Source organism: Hyaena hyaena, unplaced genomic scaffold, assembly GCF_003009895.1.
Source record: "Hyaena hyaena isolate Hyena2069 unplaced genomic scaffold, ASM300989v1 scaffold_1074, whole genome shotgun sequence".
Classification (NCBI taxonomy): Eukaryota; Metazoa; Chordata; class Mammalia; order Carnivora; family Hyaenidae; genus Hyaena; species Hyaena hyaena.
In genome coordinates, this window is record NW_024081711.1 from 175918 (window position 1) to 192094 (window position 16177).

At 35.3% G+C, this 16177-nt stretch overlaps 1 protein-coding gene across 2 annotated transcripts in view; it reads right to left on the reverse strand.

Annotated features, from left to right (window-relative positions):
• RANBP2 (RAN binding protein 2) overlaps positions 1 to 16177 on the reverse strand; it is a 77248-nt gene that overhangs the window by 34145 nt on the left and 26926 nt on the right. For both annotated transcript variants that reach the window (XM_039222208.1, XM_039222209.1), the window contains exons 5-12: positions 11376 to 11606; positions 10894 to 11039; positions 8574 to 8766; positions 4404 to 4491; positions 2406 to 2615; positions 865 to 1046; positions 570 to 745; positions 255 to 378 (exon numbers count right to left, since the gene is read on the reverse strand). In XM_039222208.1, coding sequence (XP_039078139.1) covers positions 255 to 378; positions 570 to 745; positions 865 to 1046; positions 2406 to 2615; positions 4404 to 4491; positions 8574 to 8766; positions 10894 to 11039; positions 11376 to 11606 — 1350 coding nt within the window. The remainder of the gene's footprint in view (positions 1 to 254; positions 379 to 569; positions 746 to 864; positions 1047 to 2405; positions 2616 to 4403; positions 4492 to 8573; positions 8767 to 10893; positions 11040 to 11375; positions 11607 to 16177) is intronic.

Genomic DNA, 16177 nt, shown 5'->3' on the forward strand with positions numbered 1-16177 from the left:
ATAAATTATTAAAAGTAAAAAAAAAAATTAGATAACGTTCTTGGGGTGCTTGGGTGGCTCAGTCGGTTGAGCGTCTGACTTCAGCTCACATCACGGTCTTGCCCCATCGGGCTCTGTGCTGACAGCTTAGAGCCTGGATAGAGCCTGCTTCAGATTCTATGATTTCCTCTCTCTCAAAAATAAACATGAAAAAAAATTGTTTAAATAGAAATTAGATAATGTTCTTAAAAATGCTTAAACTTTAATGAACTCACCGTTTTTTGAAGGCATCTTGCCCAATGTACAAGCAGGGCAGGCTGAAGGCCATGTTTTTCCTGGCCCCTTAGAGTGTTTATGTCATGCTGAACTATAAGTCGCAATTTTGCTGAGGTTCCAGGTCTAAAAAAGTTTTAATAAAACTGATTTACAAATGTCGATTTCAAAACATACATGCATATTAATCATCACATAATAATTAAACTCAATCTTCACATGAGACTTAGCTACCTAGGAAATAAGTTTTTAAATTAGTTTTTAATGTTAAAAACCTAGGCAGGAAGTTAAAGCAGTATTTTTATTTTACTACTTACATTGCTTTTCTGTGAATTAAATTACAAACTGCATCCCACCAAGATTTTTGTCTCTCTGTACAAAGCTGCTTACACACAGGAAGTGGCAAGCATAGAGGCTGATAGAAGCTGTGGTGAGAATTATACTTCTCCTTTATTTGTAAGTGGCTGGTATATATCACCCCAAGCAGAAATACCTGGTTTATTTAAAGAAAGATCAATTTAAATTAGGCAAAAAATTAAACAAAACACAAAATATTTAATTGTTAAAATCTTTGCTTACCTCAAAAAAAAAAAAAAAAAAATCTTTGCTTACCTCAAGATCTAAAACACATATCGATTCGGGTGCATTTGTTTCAAGTCTTGAGGTTTCCTGGGGCAAATGATGAAACAGCTGCTTTAGCCATTTTCGAATTGCAGGTAAGGTAGGCAGTGAATTCCACTGTAAGCCAAGCCAGGTAAGGTGCTGAAGACTACCATTATGTGCTCGAATGGCACCTGAAACAGATAAAACTGGATTGAGGTTTTGGAAATTTTGCTTGTGCCGTCAGTTTTGCCAATTACTCATAATAAATGTATCTTAATTTTAGAAATGCTTTTCTATATGAACTGGCACAAATTTTATAAGTAAAGTTTCATGTACTTACTAAAGGTATTCACACTTTTTATCTAGGAATTTTAATGACCATAGTGATGAAGAAAACTCTTTGCAATTTCATCTAGGAAAAAATAAAAGGTACTCACCAGAACTCAATAAAACACTGAAGTGACAAAAGCCACCCAGTAAAAAAATCCTGAAACAATGGGTTTTCCTTTAAGTAAAGAGTCACTAAAACAGTGGGATACCACTACATTAATCCCTTGGAATAGTAAAGAGATCTTTTCTTCTACAAGAAATTAAAAAAAAAAAATTTAACGTTTATTCATTTTTGAGAGAGAGTGACAGACTGCGAGTGAGGCTGAGAGAGGGAGACACAGAATCTAAAGCAGGCTCTACGCTATGAGCTGTCAGCAAAGTCCAAAGCAGGGCTTGAATCCACAAAGTATGAGACCATGACCTGAGCTGAATTTGGACCCTTAACCATCTGAGAAACCCATCCCTCCTCTACAATAAATTTAATACTGAAAAAGTTATGGGCTTTTGGAAGCATAAAGAGGTACAACCCTTCTAGCAATATGGCACTTTGCAAGAGATTTAAAGTTCATCAACTTTACTCCAGTCATTCTATCTTTAGGAAACGCTATGGGAAAATGTGAAATGGAGATACTTTAACAGTGAACAAACTGTTAGATGCTCAACAACAAAAAGTGTCATGAAAATTATGGCTAATTGACACAACAGATTATATTGGCATTAAAAGTGGTATTTACCAAAACAGATAAACAGGGAGATAATTCACAAATGAAGACAATCATATTATAGTATAAACAACTATTTAGAGGAAAAACATGGGACACCTGGCTTAGTTAAGTATCCGACTTCAGCTCAGGTCATGGTCTCACAGCTTTTGAGTTCGAACTTTGGGCTCCGTGGTGACAAGTTAGAGCCTGGAGCCTGCTTCAAATGCTGTATCTCCCTCTCTCTCTGCCCCTCCCCTGCTTGCTCACTCTCTCTCTCAAAAATGAATAAACATTTTAAAAAATGTTAAAGTATAGAAGAAAAACATGCCACCATTACCACTACCAACCCCTCAGATCCCCCTACCTCACCAAAAACCTCAAAGACATACAGGAAAATATTAAGTCATTATTTCTGGGTAACGAGATTATGAGCAATTTATTTCTTTTTGCTTTTATTCTTCTCCTAAAATAAGAAGATTAAGATACAAAATGTTTACTTTAAAAGATACAACTTACCAACATCGTATCTTGCCAAATCATCAGGCTCTGGTGCTTGCACAGCAATGTTTCCAATATCATCTTTACCAAGGAAAGATCTATCCTTAGGTGACTGGCTAGAAAACAGAGCATCATACAAAGCAGACTGCCCACTTTTATTGGCAAAGGATTCTACAACCTCTTTTAAAAAATCTTGCTTGTCACGACTTAAGTTTAGCAGCATGTGTCCTGAAAAACAAATTATTTCCATCATTTGAAAAACATTGTTCTTACTCACATCTCTCAATAGTTTCATTCATATACCCTAAGGAGAAAAAAAATATGACTACCTTAGGGCTAACTCTCCAGCCCAGAAACCACAACTGAACAAAAAGGGTTCTTCAGCAAAAATTGGATAAAGATTACAAATTTAAGAGCTATCTGTATCTACATACTAGACTGAAAGGAAAGAGAAGACCTGAATATGTGAGAAAAATGTCAAAAGCATTTAAAGTATTTACATTTTAGATGGAAACTGTGTAATTTAAGTGGCCAAGGGAGGGCAGAGCCAATCTCAAATTCTCTGATCTGTCAACCAATTTCTAAGCCCAGCTGCTAAGACTCATCCTTGAAAAAGTTTTTAAAAACAATTATTTCCAGGCCACACTCCCAGAGATTCTGATTCCACAGGTTTGAGGTGAGGAATCTATTTTTAAAACACTCCTTGGATAAAGTTCTTGTACCTCCCGTAACATGGATGAACCCTGAAAACACTATGGTAAATGGAAGAAATGTCAGTCACAAAAGACCACACAATGTATGGTTCAATTTATAAAAAATGCCCAGAATAAGGAAATCGAAAGAGATAGAATATAAATGGGTGTCTAAGACTAGGGGGTTTGGGGGGAAATGGGAAGTGACTACTAATGGCTATGACATTTCTTTACAAGGTGATGAACATGTTCTAAAATTGTGGTGATGATTGCACAATTCTGTGAACATACTAAAAACCACTGAGTCATACATTTATGTGAATTATATAGTATGTGAAGTTACTCTCAATTAAGCTGTTTAAAAAAAAAAAACCAAAAACACCATTCCTTCGAATAATTCTGCTAGTCAGTCAGGTTTGGTTACCACCAGACTTTCTCTCCAAAAATTTGAAGAAACAGATTCAAGAATGCCCAAATCAAAGATGTTAAAAAACATTTCATTTTACTAACTGTAACCCTGCAAAAGCATCTATGACAACCGTGCAAGGGAGACAGGAAACATAAGAAAAAAATGCAAAGTTACTTCTTTAAGGACTGAAAGTCCACCTCTTACACAAAAGTAAGCTATAGGATAGAGGAGCAATATAAGCTTTGATCAACAGTCTAACAAGAAAGCTTAGAGTAACTTTGATTTAATAGTACTACTTGCTCTTTACAAAGTTCATTCAACTTGATATCAAAACTGCTGCTTACATAAAGCATTATGCTTCTGCAGCTCATTGCTTGATTCACTGGCCAATATCTTGAAGTTTCTGCCTCACCAAAACCAGATGATATGTAACAGACGTTTGGATCCATCCCAAATAGTCAAAAGTGGAATAAATTTACAAATTCCAAAAGCCTAACAGTATGTAAGTATATATCTTTTATCTTATTATGTTGTCAGTTCCTTAAGAGATCCATTACTTCTTCAGCTTTATATTCCTCATAGCAAGATCTTATAAACTACGGATGTTAAACGGCTGGCAAATCAGTAATTATTCTTAGTTCAAGAAGTGCATTAAAATATTTAGAATGGAGGCTTTAGCAGCTAGATAAAGCAGGGATTAAAGAGTTTCTCCATCCAGAAGCAAACAATATGAAACATTTGTTACCTTCTGAAGGAGGCACTACTAGTTCTACCTCTCTTGCCCTCATCCAAGATGGCAAAGAGGAATAAATGATTATGCAAAGTATCTCCTAAACAAACAGGATTATCATAAGATGTACTCTAACAAAGAACTTTTTTCTTTTTAAAATAAAATTAATTAAATATTACTATTACCTGATTGGCTCAGACGATCATAGGCCATCATTTCCAGTAGATTTTGTCCAGCTTCACCTTTTATTAATTTAATCTTTGGTCTTGGAACCTGGTAATTTTAAAATCAAGTCTTAATTTAGTGATACCCATATTTCTAATAGTAACATGTTCCTTTCTGTTACCCTGTGCTTTTTTTTTTTGATGACGAACAATTAACCAATGGCTAAACTGAGGAGTTGCAGTTTTTCAACTGAAAAAATGAGGAATCAAGGAATTTAGATAATATATAAAAGCTGTCTACAAAGATTAACTTCCAAGAAATTACTTTCTACTATAAAAGCACCTTCAACTGCTACACTACAGACAGCACATTTTCAAAGAGTATGGATACTGTGGGACACCACTGGGATCAAGTGAGACTCCTTGCAAAAGGACTACAAGCTGTGTCCTATGAGAAGCTGAAAAAGTGAAGAGAAAATATAAAATCTTTCAGATATAAAGAAAATCATCTCATAAAAGAAGAGTTCGATGTTTTTAAATAGTACCAAAAGAAAAACACCAATGAGTAGCAAGGTGAAAAATATTTTTGCTCCCCATAGGGAAGCACTAAGACCCAAACTATCAAAAATGCAAAAGGCTATCTTGAAAAGCAGTGAATGTTCGTCACTGAAAATATTCAGTCACAGGCAACAGCCACTTACTAGAGATAGTCTAAAAAGAATACGAGTGGTTGGAGTAACTGCTGTTAAATTTCAATGACTTTCTTAATTGGTAGTGGGAGTACAATTTGGTGCAACTTCTTTGAAGCTGGAAATTTGGAAAAAGCCCTACAAATTATAAATGCATAGATGCACTCTGATTCTTCTTTCAAGAATTTATTTTACCCATAAAGTTTCACATGTGAAATGGCAAAAGTTATTCATTAAAGAATTATTTGAAATAGCATAGCAAAAAAATACAAGTAACCTACTGACTTGGCTTTAGGGAACTGGTTTAAAAAAAAAAACACCAAAACTACAGTACATTCATAGAATAGAATGATATGCAACCATAATACTCATGCTATGCTTTCTATACAGACATAGAAATATCACCAACACATATATTATGAAAACAAGCGAAGGAAATAAAAATGTATAGAATGTTTCTATCTATAACTTTTTAAGGAAAGTGGGAGTGGGCAGTGTGTCCATTTGCTTACACATGCACAAAATATTTCTTGAAGAACTCACAAGAAATGAGTATCATTAGTTCCTCCAGGGAAGAGAAGTAAATGACTGAAAGAACAGAAGTAGGAAGGAATTCTCACAGTATTACTCTTATATGCCACTAGAATTTTAGACAATATGAATACAATTACTTTTCCAACACTAATTTTTCAAAGTAACCATATTCCTTGAATCTAAAAATCTTCTCTTTTGAGTTTTAGGAACATTAGTTAGACCTATAGTTTTATCCACAAGTTTTCTAAACATGATGGCAAACTGTCACCGAAGATGTTGAAAAACACACAAAATGAGAAACAAAATGTGATATAACTCTTTTTGCTTTCAAACTGACCTCAATTCATAAAACTGGCCATTTTACAGCTATCATTTATGACTAATTAGTTATGAATCCACTCAGTCACATCATCCCAAGTCAACTTTTCTCACCTGAAATTAAACAGTTTCAAGAGAGACTTTGCGTATTGCCTACCTGAAATGCAGATACACTTAATAAAACCACAATATTCACTTGATCAAGAGTCTGAAAATCCTACCATTAAAGACACTGGCCTGACAGGATTCCTTAAGGACTCCTATGTCAGTCTACACTTCCCTTGTATACTTATAATCATTTGATAATTAAGTTTTACAACACATGCCAATATAAAATTCAAACATCTAAGAGGTTTCCATTTTTTATCCATTCAATGGAAATGTGTAGTAGGTAAAAGAGAAGGACTGAAATAGACATCTCTATGCTGAAATGAGACAATGGAAAAACTGAAAAAAGCAAAATGTTAGACAGTAGATAAAGCACACCTTCACTGAGACAACAGAGTTTTTAAAAGTAAAGAAAGGAGGGGCACCTGGGTGGCTCAGTCAGTTAAGCATCTGACTTTGGCTCAGGTCATAATCTCAGGGTTTATGGGTTCGAGCCCCACGTCAAGATCCGTGCTAACAGCTCAGAGTCTGGAGCCTGCTTTGGATTCTGTGTCTCCCCTCTGTCTCTGTCCCTCACCTGTTCACGTGCTCGTTCGCTCTCAAAAAATAAACAGTAAACAAACAGTAAAAAAAAAAAAAAGTAAAAAACGGATGTGTTGTATGCTTACATACGCAGAAAAACTTCTGAATACTCAAGATACTGGCAACAGTATTTGTCTTATAGGAAAGATTTGAGTGAATTGTTTAAGAAGGAAATTTAGGGGCACCTGGGTGGCTTAGTCAGTTAAGCATCGGACTCTTGATTTCAGCTCAGGTCATGATCTCGTGGTTTGTGAGTTCGTGCCTGGCATTGGGCACTGTGCTGACAGTGCAGAGCCTGCTTGGGATTCTCTCAGCCCCTCCCCGGCTCTCTCTCCCTCTATCTCAAGATAAATAAATAAGCTTTTAAAAAATAATAAATAGGGGCGCCTGGGTGGCTTAGTCAGTAAAAGCGTCCGACTTTCCCTTAGGTCATGATCTCGCGGTTCGTGGGTTCGAGCCCCGCGTCGGGTTCTGTGCTGACTGCCAGCTCAGAGCCTGGAGCCTGTTTCAGAGTCTGTAACTCCCTCTCTCTCTGACCCTCCCCTGCTCACGCTGTCTCTCTCTCTCCTAGAAATAAATAAAACATTAAAAATAAATAAATAATGAAGGAAATTCAGTTTTTACTATTAAAAAGGGCTAAAGTTTAAAACAATTGACTGCATTAACTTTAAAATATATATATTTTTTAAAAAAAAATAAAAAAATAAAAATAAAATATATATATTTAAAAAGTAATAGATTCTAGTTTCCATTAAAAATAACCATCACTTACTTGAAAATTCTTTAAAAATATTAATCATAAGAACATTTTAGTGCCTACATAAATTAGCAACTTCATTAACTTCATTCATTTTCACTAATATTTATATACTTCTTTATGAACCTAAATGCTTCTGCTAACAAACAGAAGCAATTAACATTGTGGGCTGAATATATAGAGGTGCCTGAGCGGCTCAGTAGGTTGAGCATGTGACTTCGGCTCAGGTCATGATCTCACGGTTTGTGGGTTCAAGCCCTGTGTCGGGCTCTGTGCTGACAGCCAGCTCAGAGCCTGGAGCCTGCTTCAGATTCTGTGTCTCCCTCTCTCTCTGACCCTCCCATGCTTACGATGTCTCTCTCAGAGATAAAAACATTTAAAAATTAAAAAAAAAAAAAAAAAGATCTATGTAACATGAACTCAGAGGAGGAGGATTCCCTAAAAGTACAGTGAATCCTTTTTCTTTCCCTAAGCAAAAGATAGTTCACTAAAACTAACAAGTTTTATAAGCCAGGCCCTTTGCATTTTTGTGCAGACTGCTAATTTCTTTTCATTTCAAAATTAATACAAACTCACTAAAGAAAATATTAAAATTACAAAAATGGATTAGGGAAGAGTTAACGGCCAGCATTTTATCATCATAATGGTTTATATTTCATCATCTTTCCTTCATGTCATGTTCTATGTATAAAGAAAGGAATTCTGTTTCCAAAGATGAAGATACACTGTTATATATTGTAGATGTCACCACCGTTATGAACATATTACATGTGTTTCAATTAACATGTTAAACACATTTTTCTATCATAGCTTATGTAACCATCCCCCAAATTTACTTACTTTTCTGTCCAATTTATGCATGCACATAAATGCATTCTTTTTGAATCAAATTTTATCCATATTTGAGATTATTTCCTTATTACAGGTCCCCAAAAATGGCAGAGTAAAAAGGTCAAATTCTTCAAAGTGGTCATCCAGTAAATCAAGCAATACAGACTACCACCAGCAATGCATCAACATACTTGTTTCACTTCACCAATACTATATAAATCTTGTTATTTTTCACCTCTCAAATTAACAATTTCATTAACTTCAATTCTACAAATTTCTTCGTATTTTCAATATATACCAGGACACACCTCCATGATATACAACAGAGTCTCAGTGAAATGTTAACTATATCCAAAACCAGAAAAAGCTTACCTGAAACGCTATAAGATAGCACAGTGCGGCTAGTTCAGAAAGAGCTCGCCATTGCAGGTCACTATGCTGACCCATCTTCAAAAGCAGAGAACCAGCATGCATGTAGAAATGTCCTTTCACTTCTAAGAAAGTAGTTGAGAGTTCATCATTTCCACCCACACAAGATTTCACAGACTGAAGAGCACTATCAAAACTGCAATATTAAATTATTAAACAGGTATTAAACTTATTACATTATGAATAATCACAGTATCATGACTTAATCAAACATTAAATTAACAAAGGGATTTATTTCAAGCTTCATCTTCCACATTCAAACTAATAATCTTCATTCTCTATTTTATAAATCATGTAGTGTTTGTTTTTATTCAACATACTTCCTATACTTCAAGTTTAACCTCTAGAATGTCTTATTCCAAACAGTTATTTCTAGCTCTCCAATCACAGAAAAGATACAAATCAAAAGATATGATTACTGGGGCACCTGGGTGGTTCAGCTGGTTAAGCATCCAACTCTTGGTTTTGGCTCAGGTCATGATCTCACAGCTTCATGGGTTCTAGCCCTGCATCAAAGTCCATGCTGACAGTGCAGAGCCTGCTTGGTATTCTCCCTCTCTCTCTGCCCTTCTCCCACTAGTATTGTTTCTGTATCTCCCAAAATAAATAAAGCTTTTTAAAAAAAGATGATTATTGATTACAGTGTAGGTTTTGTAAGTGACCAGCATAAAACTGGAAAACTAAAATATTTTCTAGATCATACAGTTTCACTATTTAATTCAAAGTTGGAATTTCTCAAATTAGACATGCCATTTTCAAATTGTAAGTAAATAACTGATAAGATATTAATTACAGGCTTAAATTGAATTAAGGGATTAATTACAGGCTTAAATTGAATTTCTATTATTCGTAAATGTACTAATTAGTGCTTCTAAATTCAAAAATCCTCAGAATCCTCACTTTGTAAGAAAAACAACACCTGATAGAAACATGAAGCATGTTTTCTAAATAGGTTATAACAAGTAAGTTCCAGGAAACCCCTCATTTCTCAAAACCCCTTCAGGGTATCAATGAAGTTCAAATTATTTTTTATAATTTTTATTTATTTATTGGGGGGGAGAGGGGAAGAGAGACAAGAAGAGAGAGAATCCCAAGCAGGTTCTGCACTGTCAGAGTAAAGCCCAATGTGAGGCTTACCCATGAACCCTGAGATCATGACCTGAGGCTGAAACCAAGAGCCAGACACTTAACTGACCTAGCCACCCAGGTGCCCCAAGTTTAAATTATTTTTATAGCACTACTAAGAAATTGTCTTTTCCACCCTCATTTTCTCAGGTGATCTGAGAAACATTCTCAAATGTTTGAGTATATAACCATATAAAAGAAAACATCATAAATATTTTCTAAAATTATCTGAAAGTTAAAATGTTTTTAGATACCACCCTTACCCGCCATTTTAGAACACTAAGAAATTCTTTAAGAGAACTACTGTATCCCCTAGCTCCCCAAACACCAGACGGGGAACAAAAATTACTTTTCAAACAAATGCACAGCCTAAATCAGAGACTGACAAACTACCTCTATAAAGAGCCACATACTAATCTGGCTGTGCAGGCATACAATCTCTGTCACAGCTGCTCAGCTCCACCACTGTCAAATGTGGGCAGCCACAGATAATACACAAGAGGCACAGCTGTGCTCCTATAAAAGCGTATTTACAAAATCAGGCAGGGAGCTGTATCTGGCCTAGACGCTCTGGTGAACCCCTGCTCTCAACTAACATTCTTATACAAATCCAACTGATGTTTTTGTTCAATGAAATTTATTTTAATAAAGTGGAGATATGTTCCTAGAAATCAAAATTTAGGAAAACAGAAAAGTCATACATTATATGTTATCTTGTTTCTAAGCAAAAACATTAAAAGTTTTCTGAAATACTGGGAATGCTAAATGCTTCTACTAAAACATCTGATAGATTGAAGTCTATTTTGATTTTCACTCAAGATTATATCATTTTTTAAACAAAATATGAAACAGCAGTTAAAACATTCATTTTCAGGACTACTAAGCATGCCAAAACTGGATATATAATTATAATAATTTAATCAAGTCTGTATAATAACGTAGTTCTCTAAAAAATCAAAGTCATACAAAACCAATTATAATAGCCCCAAAAAATAAATAAGGTTATTGTATTAACTATCACCCCTGGGTACATTATAGAAATAGTGATGGAGTAAAGATGTTTAGACCAATGAACTGAATTCACTACAAAAAGAAAATCTATAATCGGCACTAAAGTATCCTCCTTAACTCAACATACCTTTCCAATAATTCTCTACTTTCTTGCACATCTCTGGTGGAGAGCGTAAGAAGCATAAGGTTAGCATAGGCCAGAAGTAAATCTTTATTGGCAGTTTGCCAGCTACTTTTATCAGACTCCAAACACTGTGAAGATTCCATATATTCCTATTTTGTAGAAAAAACACTCAATTACAAAACTTTACCAAACATTACAAAATTAGTTTTATGTCTAGTGTTATAAACTCCTTTGCCCATCCTTATATTCGTTAAACCACTGATTTTTACATCAGCCTACTAAAACACCAAAAGCATACATATTTGTTGCATTTATCTCTCCAATCTACCCATTATAAAACTGAAATCATCTTACTAAAAATTTCATTTCACAGTTGCTATACGTAAATGGAAGAAACTTAAGTCTCAGAGAGCACCACTAAAATACAAAGGGATGTATAGTTATTGTCTACATAAAAGCATAGACACCCAAGAGTTTTTACCTACCTTAAGGGTCTGTACAACACATGAATTCCATTGTAAACTTGAACGCAAAGTTATGTTTTTCTCTGCCTCATGGCAATGAGCCACAGCATCCTTCAATCTTTTATTTGAGCGATACAGCTCTACTAGTCGGATGTTTACATAGACATCATCAGGTCTGGCATAAAGTTCTGACTGTATCAAGTCAAAAAGTTTATTCCATCCATCTTCACCTTTGCAGTCTAAAAGCTGTTCCTATTTAAAAAATAGATTATCAATGATTTACAGGAATACATGTGCACATTTAAACGTATCATGGTTCACATCATGGTTCCTATGAACACCATTCCACTGTGTATAGCTTTAGTAAATTACCACAACAAGTAACATCTTATATATCTCAACTCTTGTGGAAGAAAGCTGCTTCCAGCCAGAAACTAAACTTCAAGAAACTTAGGTGGAAAGAAACATCTAGGATTGCATAGTAACAACGGCTGCCCACACACACCTCACAGATGGCCAGGACTACTGCACCACATTCCTACCTATATACCCCAGTCACCACTAGAAACCTAGCTTCCCTGTCAATCCTCGTAACAAGGTCTTTATCCTCAAACTGTTCTGCACCTCCATAATCTGACTCAATCCTCTACTCACTCTGGTCCCACTTTAAAGCCCCTATTGTTCTGCTATCTTCTCAGAGACCTCACCATCTAGCCTTAACTAAATGGAGTATTACCGGGGCGCCTGGGTGGCTCAGTCGGTTGGGCATCCTACTTCGGCTCACGTCATGATCTCACGGTTCGTAGGTTCAAGCCCCGCATCGGGCTCTGTGCTGACAGCCAGCTCAGAGCCTGGAGCCTGTTTCAGATTCTGTGTCTCCCTCTCTCTCTGACCCTCCCCTGCTCACGCTGTCTATCAGAAATAAATAAATAAAACATTAAAAAATTAAAAATAAATAAATCAATAAATGGATTTTACCTTGAGATAATCCCCATTACTTCTCTGCCATGATAGCCTTTTCTCTGCTAGCCTATATATAAGTAGAGGAAGTAGGATTGGTAACCTACTCACCACCAAATCATGTATCCCCACACACATGTATTTACAATCCTGTTTTCCAAAAGACATGCTATCCAATTCTTCCACTCATTCCTCATGAACAACTGGAATAAAATACTCTTCCTTCATTCATAATAGCCATCAGTAGTATTAGCAACTGGAAGATGTGCAAAGATATACAACAGTCTGGCTACTTGGTTCTTTAATTACCTCATCTCTATGGCTTTGCTTTACACTCCAGCCTCAGCCATCCATTTAGCACTGATTTGCGTCTTCAAAATCTATATTTTGATCATACTGCTTAGATCACTCTACCCCCCTTATTCTTTCACCTCACTGTGGGCACACATACCCTCACTGCCACATATATTTGTCTCTACCACATGGAAAGAAAGCTGTCTTCAATATACTGTTATTACCATGTTTTAATTTTCCACAAAACACATATTTTCCTTCTCTGTCAACCTAAAATGCCATAATCCCTAATATCCATAATTACTGCTTGCTCACAGATCCCCTCAATTTATCCCCTCTACCTTTCCTTAGAAGAACCCTACCATCTGCATTCTCTGTGCCTTATATACTAACAGTTGAACAATAAAGGGTAGGGTATTTGGGAATTGGGGAAATCACAACCAGGCTAATTGACTACCATAATCTGGAGATTCCAAACCGGTAATGCCTAGAACAAAATTCTACTTGACCTCTAATAGATTCACTTTCTCCATTTCCTGAAAAGATTACTTCAGGAGCATCTGGGTGGCTCAGTTGGTTAAGCATGAGTTCAAGCCCTGTGTTGTCAGGCTCTGTGCTGCCAGTGTGGAGTCTGCCTGGGATTCTCTGTCTCCCTCTCTCTCTGCCCCTCGCCTACTCTCTTTTTCTCAAATATATTTAAAAAAATTTAAAAAAATCGTTAAGTAAAAGATCAATACCTTCATAGGTGCTTTTCAAAACCTCTACTCTCATATCCAAGAGAGAAAGCCCTCTCACTAATATTTTCATTCATTAATCAAATGCCAAAAAAATACTTACCTTAAGTAAGCCTTAAATTTTAGAAGAAACAATTGCATTTCAATCTCAAAAAAACTGGGGAAAAAATCTGATGTAAGAAAGGTTTAGCTTTAAAGTTACTAAAGAAAATCACCATTGCAGCTCGTTTTTTTTTTTCTTTTTACAAGAAAAGTAAAGTCCTTCCAATATATATGGTCCTTAATGTTAACGTCATCAAATAAATTGGATTGTCAAGGCCAATAAGGAAATTACGATTCAGGCATAATACAAAGACAATAAGGTAAAGAAATCTACACTTGGACCTGACACTTCAGATTAATATTTAAAACCCAGCTGCTTATTATTGGAAGAAGAAAACAATGTTACTAGTTTATCACTAAGGTTGTTTTTATATTTAATTTTTTTTAATTTTTATATTTATTTTGAGAGGGAGAAAGAGAGTGGAAGCAGGGGAGGGGCGGGGCGGGGGGGAGAAAGACAGAGAGAGAATCACAAGCAGGCTCTGCACTGTCAGCATGGAGACGAATATGGGGCTCAAACTCACCAACTGTGATCATGACCTGAATGGAAACCAAGAGTCAAATACTTAACTGACTGAGCCACCAGGTGCCCTGGAGTCTTAATACTTTTTAAGTATTAATTTTAAGTATTAAGTATTAATCTACTTTAATAGATTTTAAAATCTGCACACAGTTGTTCATATGAGATAACAGTCCCAACTGGAAACAACCAAAATATTCATCAAAAGTAAATGGTTAACCTGTGGAATACATCCACACACAAAATATTACTCAGCAATAAAAAGAACTACTGATACTCCCAACTTGGATGGATCTCAAGGGCATTACGTTCAATGAAAAAAATCTAACTTCATAAGGCTGTATACTGCAGGATTCCATTTATATAACATTTTTAACTACAAAATTATAAATATGGAGAACAAATAGTAGCTGCCAGAGTCAGGGATGATGGGAAGGAGGGGGGTGAGTATGACCATAAAAGGGGAAGCTTGAGGGAGATCTTTATGATGATATAGCAGTTCTATACTTTAATTGCAGTGGTGGTTACACCAATCTGTAAATGTGATAAAAGTGAAAAAGAACTATACGCACATATTGTACCAATGTCAAATTACTGATTTTGATATTATACTATAGTTACATAACATGTAACCAGTGTGGAAAGCTGGGTGAAGTATACACAGAACCTCTCTGTACAATCTTTGCAATTTTCTTGTTGAAAACAAATTATTTCAAAATAAATTCTATCAAAAATATGTATAATGGCGGTGATGGAGCTATTAAAAACAATATACATTTGACCCTTGAACAATACAAGTTTGAAATGCACAGGCCCACTTAGATGTGGATTTTATTTTCAACCTTTACAATACAGTACTATAAATCTATTTTCCTGTGGTTTTCTTAAAATTTATTTTAATTGTAAGAATACAGTATGTAATACATATAGCACACAAAATTTGTGTTAACTGACTGTTTATATTATCAGTAAGGCTTCCAGTCAATGGCAGACTATTAATAAAGTTTTTGTAGGCATCAAAACTTATATGCAGGGATGCCAGGCTGGCTCAGTCAACAGAATATGCAACTCTTAATCTCAAGGTTGTGAGTTAGAGCCCCACATTGGGTGTAGAGATAACGTTAAAAAATAAAATCTTAGGGAATAAAAAGCTATATGCAGGTTTTCAACTGCATGGTGGAGGGGGAGAGGCAGGGATCATGACACCCAGCCCCCACATTGTTCAAGGGTTAATTATACACTTAAAATTCTACTTGCCTAGCAAATTTGGAAAGACTTTCTCCAAAAGAGTTCCTTAAGTAAACCAGATTTTACTCAGTAAAAAATAACAATTAGAATTGGTTAATACATTAGCAAGAATTTCCTATTATTTTTAGTAATTATACGTAACATACTGGAGAAACTATCCTTTATCTTTTGCTTGAAACATTACTATCCCATAAAACAATTCTTTTTTTTTCCTAAAGATTTTATTTTTAAGTAATCTCTACACCCAACGTGGGGCTCGAACTCACAACCCTGAGATCAAGAGTCACACGCTCTGCCAACTAGGCTAGCAAGGCATCACAATCCTTTCCATTTTTAGATAATAGTTCTTAAAAACCTTTAAAATAACCTTAACCTGTCATTCTTCTCACCCAACGAAGCAAAAATTTTATATTAGAGCTCAACTTAAATCTTAGCTCTGCCATATAGCTATAAAATTGTAAAATCCCTAAATTATTAATCACTTCTTAAGAGTAAAGTATCTTTACCGCTTGTAAAACATAATAGTGTCTAATAAAACAGCATATGCTCAGAAAGGTTTGAAGAAAATTTTCTTCTGTCATTTTTTAGATATAATTGACATATAACTGTATTAGTTTACAGTGCACAATATAACGATTTGAGACGTGTACAGTGAAATTATTTCCACAGTAAGTTTAATTAATATCCATCACTTCACATGGTTACATTTTTTCTTGTGATGAAAACTTTTAAGATCTACTTGTTCCCTTCACAGCTTTCATATACAATACAGCATGATTAACACTAGTCACAATGTTCTCCATCATATTCCTGGAACTTACTTTACACACAGAAGGTGGAACCTTTTGACCATCTTCATCCATTTTCCATCGACTCCCATACCTACTGCTTTAAGATTTGCTACCAAAAAGTCACTTAAACTACAAATATTAGAAATGGTTGTGTCTTAAGTTTTCCCCAAATGC